This window comes from Salvelinus sp. IW2-2015, linkage group LG13, assembly GCF_002910315.2.
Source record: "Salvelinus sp. IW2-2015 linkage group LG13, ASM291031v2, whole genome shotgun sequence".
NCBI classification, from domain to species: domain Eukaryota; kingdom Metazoa; phylum Chordata; class Actinopteri; order Salmoniformes; family Salmonidae; genus Salvelinus; species Salvelinus sp. IW2-2015.
In genome coordinates, this window is record NC_036853.1 from 39,018,154 (window position 1) to 39,034,989 (window position 16,836).

General features: G+C 43.6%; 1 protein-coding gene across 1 annotated transcript in view; it reads right to left on the minus strand.

Moving 5' to 3' along the window:
• The window catches only part of LOC111971432 (glutathione hydrolase-like YwrD proenzyme), a 31,654-nt gene extending 16,584 nt beyond the window's left edge, over nucleotides 1-15,070 (minus strand). Inside the window, exons 1-7 of the mRNA XM_023998206.2 lie at nucleotides 14,730-15,070; nucleotides 14,374-14,527; nucleotides 13,339-13,492; nucleotides 6,111-6,317; nucleotides 4,849-5,001; nucleotides 4,595-4,682; nucleotides 3,508-3,679 (exon numbers count right to left, since the gene is read on the minus strand). Coding sequence (XP_023853974.1) covers nucleotides 3,508-3,679; nucleotides 4,595-4,682; nucleotides 4,849-5,001; nucleotides 6,111-6,317; nucleotides 13,339-13,492; nucleotides 14,374-14,527; nucleotides 14,730-14,829 — 1,028 coding nt within the window. The 5' untranslated portion in view covers nucleotides 14,830-15,070. The remainder of the gene's footprint in view (nucleotides 1-3,507; nucleotides 3,680-4,594; nucleotides 4,683-4,848; nucleotides 5,002-6,110; nucleotides 6,318-13,338; nucleotides 13,493-14,373; nucleotides 14,528-14,729) is intronic.
• Nucleotides 15,071-16,836: the final 1,766 nt, after the last annotated feature.

Genomic DNA, 16,836 nt, shown 5'->3' on the forward strand with positions numbered 1-16,836 from the left:
AGTCTCAATTTACTGTGGTAAATTAGAATAGCAGAATACACGACGTGCAATTTCAAAATTTGGTTGTGCATCTGCAGTTTTTCTATTGTTATGTCACTCACTCAATTCGCAACAGGGCAGCTACAAGTTTTTTAGATTGGTCAATTAATCTAACGGTCTTAACAAAAGACCCCACTATGCAAGTAACCATTTCGGGTGCGTTCGTAACCATCTACTCCGATTTCAGAGCACTCTTGTCTGAGTGTGCCAGAGCGCAGAATAACACATGAATTTACGAACGCTCAACACCATTTGAATATGACCGGTGTCGGTAAACGTTGGGAAAAAAGTGCAATTAATTTGTTACCAGCAGCACAGTTACACTCCCCAGCGCTCTGAAATGAAAACAGCCTAATCAGCTCTGCTAGGGCGAGTAAAATTATCAGAGTGGGGTGTTCTCTCATTACGTGTCTGGAAGTAGCTAGCAAGCTAGCCAATGTTAGCCAGTTAGCTTGGGTGCTTGACTACCGTTCTGAGGTAAACATGTTTGGATCAACACTACTCATCGGCCAGAGCGTCCAGTGTGCGCTCTGAACGCTTGGAGAGCGAAACGCTCTGAATTTACAAACTGACAGCACAGTTGTAGTCACCAACGCTGTGGATAACATAACAGTCTAACTAGCTCTGCAAGGGCGAGTAATGTTCAGTGAGCTGTTCTCTCATTGTGTTTGGAAGTAGCTAGCAAGTTAGCTTGTCTGCTTGATTGTTATTTTTTTATTTTATTATTATTAACAACAAAACAAATTCAAAAACATTCACGTACAAACAAGACTACATAAACTTAACAGACGGGTGGTATTACATATCAAGATACATTTTTAAGTTGTCAAAAAGTTTTATGGTATTGCTTTTTCTTTTTAGACTTACTGATCATTTCAAAATAATATTTAAATTCTATCTTATACAATGTGAAGAGGGGTTTGTTCTCCGCCCACTTTATTTTATGGATAAAGAATCTTGCGACATAAGACCAATTTGAGCCTGTCGGTCACATAAACTTGAATTAAAATCATGATTGTGCCATTATACAATACATAGCCTACCGCATATTATGCATGGCAGAAAAAATAAAAATAAATCATTTATTTAAGCTGTCTTTGGTACATAATTGGTCTTGCCTATACTCCAAAATTAAACTAATTCAGAGTTAGCCTACAAGTATAGTGAATATGTATTTGAATAGCCTAGTAATAGGATATTTTCAATATTTTCATAATTAATAGGCTGACATTAACTTTAACTACAGAATATCTCACCATAGTGCATTTCCATATCCTCCTCTCTCTCCTTCATTCCTTTCTCAAGCACACAGAGAGAGGCTGTCAACTGTTTATTGAAACATGTTTTGTTGTGAAAACATATTACTATCGATGTTCCCCTGCCCATTTGATAATGGGTCATTCTAAATCGAAACTAATTTGACATATTAGTAAAGACAAGACTAAATTGAGAATAGTCTGATGGGTAAAAATATGATCCCTTGATGAGAGAACATCATCTGCAGCCTGAGGTAAGGAACGTTCTCATGCAGCCCATATACGTTTTGATTTCTAAGACATTCTAAGGTTTGCCAAATAACTTTAAATCTAGCGTAGGCTATAGGGCCTGTTTCAAATGATCACTTTTACCCTCAGCATAGCCACTTGCTCTAAAATTAGAAACATATCCTTTCTAAGTTCAATTATATTCTTCTTACTAAAGAAATCATAAATACTGAACAAAAATATAAAGATTTTACAGGATTGCAGTTAATATAAGGAACTCAGTAAATTTAAATAAATAAATGAGGCCCTAATCTATGGATTGCACATGACTGGGGCGCAGCAACGGGTGGGCCTGGGAGAGTATAGGCCCACCCACTGGGGAGCCAAGCCCAGCAAATCACAATGAGTTTTTCCCCACAAAAGGGCTTTATTACAGACAGAAATACTCCTCAGTTTCATCAGCTGTCTGGGTGACTAGTCTCAGACGATCCCGCAGGTGAAGAAGCCAGATGTGGAGATCCTGGGGTGGCGTGGTTACACGGTAGTGCGTACGGCCCAGTACTTTACTGGGGCTAAGCTGCCTGCCATCCAGGACCTCTACACCAAGCGATGTCAGAGGAAGGCCCTAAAAATTGTCAAAGACCCCAGCCACCCCAGTCATAGACTGTTCTCTCTACTACCGCATGGCAAGCGGTACCGGAGTGCCAAGTCTAGGACAAAAAGGCTTCTCAACAGTTTTTACCCCCAAGCCATAAGACTCCTGAACAGGTAATCAAATGGCTACCTGGACTATTTGCATTGTGTGCCTCCCCCCAACCCCCCCCTCTCCAACCCCTCTTTTTACGCTGCTGCTACTCTCTGTTTATCATATATGCATAGTCACTTTAACTATACATTCTACCTCAATCAGCCTGACTAACCGGTGTCTGTATGTAGCCTCGCTACTTTTATAGCCTCGCTACTGTATCGAGCCTGTCTTTTTATTGTTTTTTTATTTCTTTACCTACCTATTGTTCACCTAATACCTTTTTTGCACTATTGGTTAGAGCCTGTAAGTAAGCATTTCACTGTAAGGTCTACACCTGCTGTAGTCGGCGCACGTCACAAATAATCTTTGATTTGATTTGACAATCACATTCCTCAGTAACATGTGAGTCAACCAAACTCCTCCAAGGAAACAAGATCCTGGAGTTTCAAGTTGGTCTGGAGATAAATCCAAGAACACGGAGCTGAGTAACTAAAACACTATAACAATATATTGTATAGATCAATAATCTATTAAAATACCTATTGTTTTTACTAGTATAATGTCTGTCCCTCAGTTTTATGTCACTGTTGTTACATACAATTATTAGCTAATCACACCATTTTAGTATGTCATAATTTTGAGGATTCCATTAATCATTTGGTGTCTGAGTCCAGTGTTACTCAATTTAAATGAAGGGAAATAACATTGTGAGCAAAATTAATAATCATATCACTGCAGTAAATTATTTTTAAAGGGATAATGACCTTAGATTTGAGCATCTGTGGCCTCCATTTAAGAAAATATTCAATAACCTGAAATGTCTCATTTCATTACCATCATTGGTGTTACTACTCCTACTGGTGGCACAATGTTATCCTAATGGCAAAAAGTATTTAAAGTCATTAAGCTGCCATATTAGTTGATTTCGAATGGGAAGATGTACCCAAATACATTTAAACAAATAAAAATAGAGTACATTTTTTCCTAAATGCCATGCCCAAATGCCACCGCAATTCAAGAACGACCCAGCAACGTGAGAACCTTTCTCTCTGGTCCTTGAAAACCAAAAAGGTGGCATTCACTCAAAGCCCTGATCCTGTCATGGGTCGAGACATTCTCTCTCTCTCTCTCTCTCTTGCACTTACTAACTCTCTCCCTCTAATTATTTCTCTCTCACTTGCTCACTCATAACAAGCGCACGCACGCACACACACACACACACCTTTGTGGTCTTACCTGTCCATTTGTATGGTGTGTGAGAGCTGCAGGCTGTAGTCTTTAGACAGTAGACTCTCCAGAGGGACTTTAACATGATCCGGGTCAGCACAGTAATGGACTGTATCAGCCAGGCTCAGCTTCAGGGCCTCAGCCAACACATGGAGGTAACGTGCACTGTTATGACCCATCTCTGCGGAGCGCAGATACACACAAAGAGAATCAGTCAGTGGGTTGCATTGAACAGGCCAGTGTTTGTCAACTCCGATTCTGGAGCAGACCCAGGGTCGGAGGGTCTTTGTGGAAAGTCAAGACGGGTCAACAAAATATCCTCACTGTGAATAACAGGTGGCTAAGCCTTATATGATCATTTCCGTTTGATTCATATCAAAGCAACGATTGAAAAATGTTGCCGTAAGTTATAATTAAACACACAAAGTACAGTTACAATGCGCAAATCAAATACACCGCTGGAACTCCGATTGAGTTGTTAAGTCAGATGAATATAATAGTTAGATTAAAACGTTTGCATGCTTTGCAAGAGTAACGATTTCCCTAATAATCCTGCTTCCATGGACACATCTGAAATCAGGTGACATGATAGGACTTTGATAAATGCAGAAAATTGCCAATCAAAATAAACTTTCTACCATGTCATTTTTTGGGAAGCCTATTTTATTCGGACATATAAAGTTTGTATGTGAAAACTACTTCTAAGAGGCATACTTTCAGTTGTTCTGAACTCACTTCACTCGCGCTAAACAGGGAGGCTCGCACGGCTGGTGCTAACACATGCGCAGATCAAATACACCCCGCTGGAACGCCGATTAAGGTGTTCACATGTCCTCATAACTCGAAAGATTGCCCAGAAAATCCAGGGGTTTTAATTGGCGTATGCTTACTTCAATTAAGATAAGCAGAGTAAGGTGTTTATATGACTAATGCCATACTCTGCCTGCTACCATAATCGGTTTAAGATCAAATTATTAGTGTTCATGTAAATGTACTCACTGTCTCAGTGGAGTTTATATATCTATGCTCTTCCCCACAATTAATACGTAGCTGGGGTTGTTCTTCGTTGGGGAGACTGAGGTTAAGATGTAGCTACCTTTGATGGGGAAGTTCTCCAGTATATTGAGGGCCATGAGTGCTGCCATGCCTTGACCGTTAGGAGGGACCTCCCATAGCCTCACACCCTGAGAGAGACAGAGGGAGAGAAAGAGAGACACAGAGAGAGAGAGAGAGAGAGAGACCACAGTAAGGGATTGATAGCAACATGAACATTGTGTCACTGTGATCCATCCCTACAGTATCAAATTCCGGTCTAGTTGGTTGTGGTGTGTTGTGTGTCCTTGAACCTACCCTGTAGTCAGTGTGGATGGGTCTGATCTCCTCACTGTCATGGTCACGTAGATCCTCCAGACTCATCACTCCTCCGTTCCGAATGATGACATCAACAATCGACTTCGCCACTCTGCCTTCATAGAACCCTACTTTACCGTGCTGGCCCAGCTCCTGATCAGAGATGTCAATCAATCAATCAGTTAATCAATCAATGACTGGGAAATATTTACATGCATATTTGGGAGTGACACGATAACAAAACTACTCATCTGATATTCCAGTGAGCGCAATATGAGTCAGAAAGGAGTTTCTGTGTACACGTGACATGTCAGCCCACTTGGGCTAGGGGCTCCTTTGTGTACAGGACTGATAACAGTCTAAGAGGTGATGTGTTGCCACGCCAACAGGGAATGTGTCACCACAAACAGTTTGACATTGAACACACGCCATTCCCGTGGAAGGAGTTGTGGGTCATGATATGAACTGAAAAGAATCAATGAACAGAAAAGAATAATCAACTGAATGTGATTATGAATGGATGATGGCCTGATGGTATCTATGTTATCCATGGCATCACTCAGTAATAAATACTAATATTAATGTATTCAACTTCTATAGCGCTTTTCATAACAGAAGTACATTTCAAGTGCTTCAAAAGCAAAAAACAAACAGGCAATACATCATCATGAGTAGACGAGCTATTGGTTTTATCAAAGATGTATTATATAGGAAAGATGGTTGACTGGCCCCTCTAACAACAGAAATACCTGTCCTCAAAGGCGATAGGCAGGCGGGAGAAGGCGAGATCTGTTGGGAACATTCTAGCCAATGAGAGGGCAGATACACCTCTGAACAACAGGCACAACTCCGATATAAAGTTGTTTGTCTCAAAGTTGCCGGAATGTCACGTGCATTACACTTATATCAGTACATTCGTAACAACTAAGTCTTAAGCATTATGAAACTTCTATTAGATCAAATAAGCCTCGACACGCTTTCATTGCCCCCCATACAAAAACTCCTCACTTGGTCTGCTTAACACTTATTTTCGCGTATACAGATTTTGGGGCGGAGTCTACCCTCATACTCAAGTAAAACCAGACTAGTGACTCAGGGACTCACGGGTGAAAGGAACAAACCTGTCAGGCATGACATCAGAGATCAATACTATACACAGTAGAGTTGAGCCTGCCCCGGTAGTGAGAAATGCACACACAGACACTCCTCTCTGAGAAATGTTGAGCATCACTGATTCTCCTCTCAGTCAAGGACAGGGTTACCTGGAAGGTTTGGGCCAGATGAGGGTTGGAGAACACCTGTCCATGTTTGGGTGCATCGTTCTTAATCAGGAAGTCTCTTCCCAGCTCCCTCCCTGCAGCCCTCATGGTACGGACCCACTTGGCCCAGTGGTGCGCGGTCACCTGGGCAACGGGGAACCCACACAGTGCGAGGTCGGAGGCGGGCCTCAGGACATCCTGGAGAGAGAGCTTGTAGACACACAGGAACAGGAAACACACAGTTAAGGAGTTAAGGTTTCCACTAGTTACCACAGCCACAAAGTATAAATGGTCTATATCGTAGAAATTCATGATAATTTCTTTAGCTTTTTGGTCGTAATTTAAGGTTAGGGTTAGGCATAAGGTTAGCACTGTGGTTGAGGCTAGGGTTAGGTTTAAAAAAACCTAAGGTCGATGTTCACGCCCCACGGGAATCTAATTAGCAAAATAAAAACATCACCATAAAAATATGTCGGTTTAAGATAGATCTATCTGTTTTTTTGCAGTCTCAATCCACCGCATCCGCCTATGTAACACTTCCACATCTGCTGTGAAACGTGACAGAGCTAAAGGGGTGTTTGTCAGACCATGAGACATCCCAAGAATCGGTCTTCTCACAAAATCGTCTGTAGCGCCCGGTTTGGCCTACAAACTAGTATGACCCATCTATGGAAAGATGAGACTTTCACGAACACGATGGTGTTCTCCGTTTTACTCTACGATCCCCACCAGCGTCCTGGGACTCATCTGAATTCGGTACAGCCGATCTGCCAACTTCTTTCTGTAGCATCTGAACAGTTTGGGCTACACACTATGACCCCTCTGTGGAAAGGTGAGAATCTCAAGAACACGTACATGTCGGTTGTTTTTCCTCTAGGACGCCCACAGGCCTCACAAGACTCGTCTGAAGGTCCGCTGGTACCAGTTGAACAAATTAATGGAAGCGTACAGTTGAAGTCGGAAGTTTACATACACTTAGGTTGGAGTCATTAAAACTCGTTTTTCAACCACTCCACAAATGTCTTGTTAACAAACTATAGTTTTGGCAAATTGGTTAGGACATCTACTTTGTGCATGACACAGGTAATTTTTACAATAATTGTTTACAGACAGATTATTTCACTTATAATTCACTGTATCACAATTCCAGTGGGTCAGAAGTTTACATACACTAAGATGTAGGTTTGTAGGCCTCCTTGCTCGCACACGCTTTTTCAGTTCTGCCCACAAATTATCTATAGGATTGAGGTCAGGGCTTTCTGATGGTCACTCCAAAACCTTGACTTTGTTGTCCTTAAGCCATTTTGCCACAACTTTGGAAGTATACTTGGGGTCATTGTCCATTTGGAAGACCCATTTGCGACCAAGCTTTAACTTCCTGACTGATGTCTTGAGATGTTGCTTCAATATATCCACATAATTTTCCTGCCTCATGATGCCATCTATTTTGTGAAGTGCACCAGTCCCTTCTGAGGCAAAGCACCTCCACAACATGATGCTGCCACCCCCGTGCTTCACGGGTTGGGATGGTGTTCTACAATGTTACCGTTATCAGGCCCATTACAGCATATTGCATAACATCATCATTCGTACCAAGGCTGGGCATATCATAAGCCCCAATTCAATTGTTGTACAAAATGGGCACGTAACTAGCCTGCTAATGATGAGTTAATTATCATAAAAATTCAGCCTGTCTAACTATTCTCTGAGGAACTCGTTTTGGTCTCCACAGTAGATATGCCATTTTCTCAGGTAAACCACCTCAAGTGGCAGTTTAGCATTACTGGCACACTACTGAGGATGTGTCCCAAAATTGACATCTTAACCCAGTCTAAGAAATAAACCTCCCATGCCACTCTGTCAACATCACGGCAAATCTCATGTGAGTGCATACCATCTATTGGCACAATGGACAGTTTTTAACATCTCGTCCCGTGTTTTATGATTCTGATTATCTGGACTTGTCCAGTGACTGCTGTGAAAGGACAGCTGACAACATAGGAAAGTCTGTGTGACAGCTTGGAAAGACAGCTGACCGGAGGGAATAGACCCCAATGGGGCTGTAATGGGCTAGCTACCCATGTTGGCAGTCTCCGACGCTGCTTCAGTATGTTGGAGACACCCGCTAAGTGCTACTGAAAGTCAACAAAGGAACATACCCTAGAGCCTGCGAGAGCTGGGGCGCAAGATGGCTCAACGACTGATCACACGGCTACGGACCCAGGAATGGAAACGACTACGAGTAGGAACACAGCACATGAGACAACCATAACAGCAGCAGGACACACACTTCAGGTGTGCAGCTGTGGTTGGGAGAGAGTAACATCGGCAAGGGGTTTAAGGATCCATCAAGGGAGGAAAAGGTGCTTGGTAGAGCAGAGACAGGGACCTCGCATTGACCAGTACTTCTTACGAAGCAGCCAGTCAAATCAGTCGAATGAGGCACAGCGACGGGACGCAAACCAAAGTTCGCAGAGCATCAGCACCCTGTAACGGAGGAGGATAACACAAGCACAGAAATGCCGGTGGATGAACTCACCCAACCACAAGAGACCTCTAAAAGAGGAAAAGGTCAAAGGGCACAGACCGAGTGTGAAGTGGCCCAAAGCTGTTGAAAAGAGAGAGTGGGAAACAATCAACAACGACCTGACAAAATCTTGGAACAACAGGTAGGAACAGCAGAGAAAAAGCTTGAAAGGATGGGAGACATTATCTACCACTACGGAGAAGAGCGCTTTGGAGTAAACGAAAGGAGAAAGTGGCAAGACACCACCCGCGCCAGCCAATCTAGGAGGCAGCAAGAGATCGAGATACTTGTCAGAGAGAGAAGACAGCTGAGAAAGCAGTGGAAGAAGGCCTCTGATGCAGAGAGAGAAGGTCTCATGCTACTCCAAGCAGACATCAAATGTCGCTGGCAACCTTGCGAAGAGCGGAAAACTTAAGGAAACTTCGTAGGAAGAAGGAACACTCAAGAACACGGTTCTATAAAAAAAACTTTAGTTTGTCAAAGACCTCTTCGCAAGGAAAAGTGCGGAATCCTAAAAACTCCAAAGCCAGAACTGGAAGAACATCTGGAAAAGGTCCACCAGGACACGAAAAGGCATGAGCAGATAATCATCCCACATGACATCCCACCTATTCAACCACCAGAATTCAATCTGGACACTGACCCTCCAAAATGGAAGGAAGTAGAGAACGTTGTCCGACGAGCAAGAGCGGCCTCGGCTCCTGGGCCAATGGAGTACCATATAAGCTCTACAAGAACGCCCCGGATGTTCTACGCTTTCTTTGGAGGCTCATGAGGATAGTGTGCAGAAGGAAATAATACAAAGGCATGGCGAAGGGCTGGTGGTGTGCTAATCCCGAAAAGAGAAGGATGCGACAGACTCAGTCAATTCCGACCAATCTCCCTTCTCAACGTCGAGAGATCTTTTTCAGTATAATAGCACAGAGGCTGTCCACTTACCTGGAAAGGAACAAGTACATTGATACATCTGTACAGAAAGCAGGCATTCCTGGTTTCTCTGGTTGCCTGGAACATACTAGTATGATTTGGCACCAGATCCAAACAGCTAAGAAAGACAAGAGAGACCTCTATGTCATCTTCCTCGACCTGGCCAATGCCTTTGGCTCAGTTCCCCATGAACTCCTCTGGGAATCCTTCAACTTTTTCCACGTACCAGAACCCATCACTACACTGGTAAAGGCCTATTTCCAAGACCTGCAATTGTGTTTTACAACACCTGACTTCACAACAACATGGCAGCTCTTGGAAGTGGGCATAATGGCAGGCTGTACAATTTCACCTCTGGCCTTCACTATGGCCATGGAAGTCATCATCAGGGCATCGAGATGGGTGGTCGGCGGTGAGAGAACTAAGGAAGGGCTCCGTCTCCCACCTATCCGAGCATACATGGATGACATGACTACACTGACCACCACTGCAGCATGCACCAGGCGGCTACTTGCAAAACTGCAGGATAACATCAAGTGGGCCCGGATGAAAATCAAGCCAAGCAAATCTCGAAGCATCTCCATAGTCAAGGGACAGCTTAAAGATGTGAGGTTCTGCATTGGAGATGACCCGATACCAACGGTGTCTGAGKAACCCGTCAAGAGCCTGGGTAGATGGTACAACGAAAGCCTCCGYGATAAAGATCAAGTGCAGCAAGTAAGACAGGACATCGCCGACGGWCTTGAGAACATCAYCAAGACCCTACTGCCTGGGAAGCTCAAGCTTTGGTGCCTACAGTTTGGACTTCTCCCTCGGGTAATGTGGCCACTCACCGTCTATGAGGTCCCAATAACAACAGTGGAGAAGATGGAGCGAACCATTACCTCATACGTGAAGAAATGGCTGGGTGTCCCACGATGCCTGAGTAACATCGGCCTCTATGGCAAAGGGGTCCTTGAACTACCACTTACAAGTCTAACGGAGGAGTACAAGTGCTCTAAAGTAAGACTTCAGATGACATTGAAGGACTCCAAAGACCAGACCATTAGCAAGGCTGCACCTCCCCTACAAACTGGACGGAAATGGACATCATCCAAGGCTGTGCAGCAAGCAACATCAGCCCTGAGACACCAAGACATTGTGGGGAATATCCAGCATGGAAGAGGAGGCTTCGGCCTGGCAGCAAGCAAACCAACGTTCCATAAGGCAACAACATCTGAACGCAGGAAGCTGGTGGTCGAGGAGGTGCGCAGACAGGAGGAGACTGCAAGAAGTGCAAAGGCTGTCTCTCTTGCTAAACAAGGGCAATGGACGCGGTGGGAAGGCCTGGAGAGGAGAAAGATCAACTGGAGTGAGCTTTGGCAAATGGAGGCAAGCAACATCAGCTTCATCATAAGAGCTGTATATGATGTGCTTCCATCACCAAAAAACCTACATCAATGGTATGGCGAGGACCCGACCTGCCCCCTCTGCCCAGCTCCAGCGACTCTCAGGCATATAATGACAGGTTGCAAGACCAGCCTCTCACAAGGCCGCTACACCTGGAGGCACAATCAGGTCCTCAAGAGCCTGGCTGCAGCACTTGAGACCAAGAGGAGTGCAACCAATTCATTACCTCCAAAAACAAGCAATCCCGTCAAAACAACAACATTCATCCGGGAGGGACAGAAAAGGCCCAAGCATCCTCCTACAAAGCCAGAAACTGGACACCTAGGCATGGCCCGGGACTGGAAGATGCTTGTCGATATTGGCCAGCAACTCATTTTTCCACCTGAGATTGCTTCTACCAACCTTAGGCCAGACATGGTACTCTGGTCCCCTCACGAAAGGCTGTGTACATCATAGAGCTCACAGTCCCGTGGGAAAACTCTGTTGAAGAGGCCTACGAGCGTAAGAAACTGCGTTACACAGAGTTGGCAGCAGACGCAACTCAGCGTGGCTGGAATGCAAAAGTCTGGCCAGTTGAAGTGGGATGCAGAGGATTCGTGGCTTCTTCCACCATCAGGTTGCTGAAAGAACTTGGAATCCATGGACAGGCTCTGCGGCAGACCGTCAGAGCAGTTTCTCAAGCAGCTGAAAGAGGCAGCCAGTGGATCTGGATCAAACGGAAGGACCCTTGCTGGGCTATAATTTCATGACCCCCCCACCCCCACCTGAGAACCCAATTCAGATCCCTCCAACTTGAGGAGGGCATATGAGGTATGCGGTCAGCTGTAGGGCTGGCTCAGGGAAGAGGACGCCCCTGCCTTGCATAGTCCAGTGGGAAATCTTAATTGGGCATGGGACACAAGCTAAGGCTTGATCACCCTTTAGCTGGCCACCTTTGATGAGGGTGTTTAGTAAGTAAAGGCCGAAACACCCACTGATTCGAAGGCACACTACTGAGGATGTGTCCCAAAATTGACATCTTAACCCAGTCTAAGAAATAAACCTCCCATGCCACTCTGTCAACATCACGGCAAATCTCATGTGAGTGCATACCATCTATTGGCACAATGGACAGTTTTTAACATCTCGTCCCGTGTTTTATGATTCTTTAATCTCCAATCTAAATGTATATTATTTTTTTTATTAATCGAGCAACAGGCTTAAAATTAAAGTGAAAACTAAACTTGGATTAGAAGAAGGATTTAATGTATCTAGGATTAATTTAAAACTAGGTTTAAAATTTGGTGCCTCAAGATTAATAGATAAACCTTTATTTAACCCAGTTTAAGAGTTAATCCATGTTGGTGCAACCCACCCTAAGTTTAAAAAACATTAAAGACACCTGCTCACTCCATGACATAGACTGACCAGGTGAATGAAGGTGAAAGCTATGATCCCTTATGGAGGTCACTTATTATATCCACTTCATTCAGTGTAGATGAAGGGGAGGAGACGGGTTAAAGAAGGATTTTTAAGCTTTGAGACAATTGAGACATGGTATTGTGTATGTGTGCCATTAAGAGGGTGAATGGGCAAGACAAAATATTAAAGTGCATTTGAACAGATATGGTAGTAGGTGCCTGGCACACTGGTTTATGTCAAGAAGGGTCCACCACCCAAAGGACATCCAGCCAACTTGGCACAACTGTGAAAAGCATTGGAGTCCACATGGGCCAGCATCCCAGTGGAACGCTTTTGACACCTTGTAGAATCCATGCCCAGACGAATTGAGGCGAATATGTTTATCAATGTTTACATATCATTCTGTTTCCAGCTACAGGTATAAATACAGCTGCCCTAACAGCCAGCAACAGGTTGCCATGGAGAGAAAGTATGAAGTATGAGTATGAAGTCTCAATATAACACACTGTACTATACAGATCAAAACAAAGCAACAGCTCCTCTGAGGAAGCCATGGAAACATAGTAGACGTGCCTGCTAGGGAGGAACTGCTGGACCCAGGTCAAATACAGGTCAAGAACGAACAAATTAGATCTAAAAATAACAAGAGGACAGACAGTGTGTGGGACTGGGGGGCATGTTTTTAATGCTTACTGAAGGACGGACGCACTCAGAGTGCAGATTCGTTCAGTTGTTGCCATGGATAAGCTACAAAAAAACAACAAGTGGATAGAAATGAGCCGTTTGTTGATGTTTTAGATCTAATGTCTTTTTTAAGATGGATGTGCACTATGAATGCACTGCTTCACAACATGAGGGGTCTCACTGCATTAGAAGCATTAGAATAGAATAGAAATAGAATAGAGTAGAAATTCTATAACATACTAAAGAATGAAACATTATTGTCCATCTGGAGCTATAATAAAATAACCATACATCATACTTTACCTTCTGACTGCCAAACAGGCGGACGGTGTCACACCAGCAGGCCGCGGACCCCGGCACGGTGGCGTTCAGGGCGTGGAAGGATGGGATAGGGTTAGACTCACTGTAGCCATACCTCTCCAGGAGATCCACTGTCTGTGCTCTGGGAGCCCGGCCACTGGAACAAGACACACACACAAACACACGCACACAGTCAAACAGGGATCAACAGAAGCAAAATGTGTTGGTCTAGTAAGTAACACACAAATAATTTAGTATGACTGAGACCTAAAATTCCTAAGGCAGTCAAGCCACACTGGCTACCAACACACCCAAATGGGCCAGTGATTAGCTCAAGGTCACTGATCCAGAACTGGATGGTCAAATAAGTTCAAGGCTGCCACCCCAGTCAGTAAGAAAACAATCCAGTATATTCAGTCAGTGCAACACACTAGGGTTAAATAGAAAGTCTAACACAATAGTGGCTCGAAAAAACACAACGCCAAGATGAATAACACTGGTTATTCCAGAGTCAACTGGAACTGCCCACACACACACACACTACAACCGAAGACACATTACTTGGTAATAACACACTCATAAAGAAACAGAGGGAAAGGCATTATTCACTGAGTAACTGATTGTTGGAGTATTTTTTATGTTTGTTTACAAAACCAACGGGGGGTGTAAATCAAGGAAGGTTAGTCATAACACATAAAACATGCTAAGGAATTTATCTACTGCTTTTAAAGGTCAGAATCGGTCTCCATTTATGCTGCATAGTATTCATAATACCGATTTCATGAAACTGCCATTGTGAACATGAGTCTCACTGTACGATACAGATCACTGGCTATTTTCCAACAAAAACATTGAGAATATATTAGATCATATTACCAGCCTAACCATTCATGATACAATAACCCTTTGATGAAAATGCTGACTGTTAGCCTACCACATGTTTTTATCTTGTTGTAAAGTTTGTGGTTAAAAACGACACAATGAAATATGACAAAACATGAGCTACTGGTGCTTGGCAGTGCAGTGCCATTCCCTCACCTGCCGTTCAGGCCGCGCACCTGGCCTGTGCTTGTGTCATAGAACAGACAGAAGCTGTCCCCACCGATCCCACTGCTGCAGGGTTCTGTCACGGCCAGGGCGGCAGCCACAGCCACAGCAGCATCAGCAGCATTCCCTCCTCTCTTCAAGATGTCTGTGAGGGGAGCAAGTCCAGATGGTATCTGAATATGTCAGGTCCAGCCAGGGTCTGGTCTCGGATTGGAGAGTCATTTAGAGCATAAATTAATGAAAAGTGATATAGCCTACAAACATGAAACAACGTGCAAATTAAGATACTATTTTTCACATAGGCCTTCATCAAAGGCGCACTAAAGCATTGGCCCAGAGCCACTCACCCAGACCAATGTTTGATGCCAAGGGTTGACTTGATGCCACACAGCCATGTAAACAAACAACAGCTGACCGGCGCGAGGTGAAGGGGAGATCGGGCTGCATAGCCTAGGCTACTTCTCCTTTATCACACAAAAAACTATTTCCTTCAATATTTCCTCACATGAAACGCAATGTGCACAGTTCAGTCATTTCTGTTAAGAGGCACTCTATTTGGACGGCGAAAATAACTTGCTCAATAACGTTTCCCTGTGACATTCACTCGACAATTATTATAATCTAAATGTCATATGAATAATCTGATATTATTCCACACTATTTTGCTACGTTGTGTCACTTTACTTCCTGATCGATTAATCGGGGGTCGATTGATCCAGGAATGGTGGATGGATTGCAGATCACATCCATGAGCAATGCATTGCATTAAAGTTACGTTTTTATTTTCATTGTGTGATGTCAAGTGGCAGTACATTGTAGTAGACTAGGCCTACACAACACAATGTTAATGTTAGTTTATCAACAAAACAAAGAAGACCAAAGTGAATGTCTAGTCACCAACATATGACCAATGTTCCCTCTAAACTGCGTGCATGTGCATCCATAGCCTAGGCTAACGCTCTTTTATCACGCAAAAACCTCCCCCCCTACGTTTCCTCAAAATTCAGGCATTTCTGTTGAGAGGCGCTGTATTTGGACGGCAAAAATAACTTGCTCAATAACGTTTCCCTGTGGCATACCGTCACTCGACAATTATTCGAATCTAAATGTAAAATGAATAATCTGATATTATTACACACAATTTTGTGTCACTTTGCTTTCTGCTCGATTAATCCGGGGTCGATTGATCCAGGAATGGTGGATAGATTACATACCACATCAATGAGCAATGCATTACATTAAAATTAGGTTTTTCTTTTCATTATGTGATGTCAAGTGGCAGTACGTTGTAGTAAACTTAGCCTACACAACACGAGATTATTGTTAATTTATCAACACAACAAAGACGACCAAAGTGAATGTCTACTCACCAACATACTGTATATGACCAATGTTCCAAACTGTGTGCATGTGCTGGCGCACAGCTCCCCCAGGACTGCTGTGCAGAAAGTATCAGCCTGTGCAGAGAAGCACGAGATTGAACTTCACTCAACTTTCTACAGTTTTCCCCCTTATTAGTTAACACTATCAACCTTTCCCTTTACTGTAGGAATTTTGATCGAATCAACATAATATTAGCCACTTTCAACATATGGAAACAAAAGGAACTATGCAAGACTTAAAGACAATGTATGCTTGATCTGAATATGTGTTCGGAGGGGCCATATGGATGGTGTGAAGCAATTGCAGAGCCTCCAGGGGCATGCAGAGGCCAAATTGACCTCTGTACAGCATCGCCATGCCTACCCAAATTTTGTAACAATGCAAAGGGCTCCATATAGCTCCTCATTGATATGATTGGTTGACAGTAAGTGGTTGCGGGAGGTCCAGTATAAACACTAACTCACTTCCTTGACAACTTCCTGCACAATTATGATGCCCCAAGATGGCATAGCAGGTCAGACGTCCTTTGTCCTCGTCTTGTCGTGTCCCGTGTATATATATATTTACATCTTTCTTCGCATATCATTTATATATTTTCTTTTCTAAAAACTTAACTTCAAAACACTCTCCTGCAACCCGCCTCACCAATTTTTTTTTTTAAAGTATTATTTACCTCAAATCTGAAATCCACAATAGAAGCTAGCCAGAAGCTAGCCAGAAGCTAACCAGAAGCTAACCAGAAGCTAGCCAGAAGCTAACCAGAAGCTAGCCAGAAGCTAACCAGAAGCTAGCCAGAAGCTAACCAGAAGCTAGCCCACAGGAAGGCCATAAAGATCATCAAAGACAACAACCACCCAAGCCACTGCCTGTTCACCCGCTATCATCCAGAAGGCGAGGTCAGTACAGGTGCATCAAAGCAGGGACCGAGAGACTGAAAAACAGCTTCTATCTCAAGGCCATTAGACTGTTAAACAGCCACCACTAACATTTAGCCACCACTCCACTCCAGCCACTTTAATAATGGGAATTGATGGAAATTATGTAAAAATGTATCACTAGCCACTTTAAACA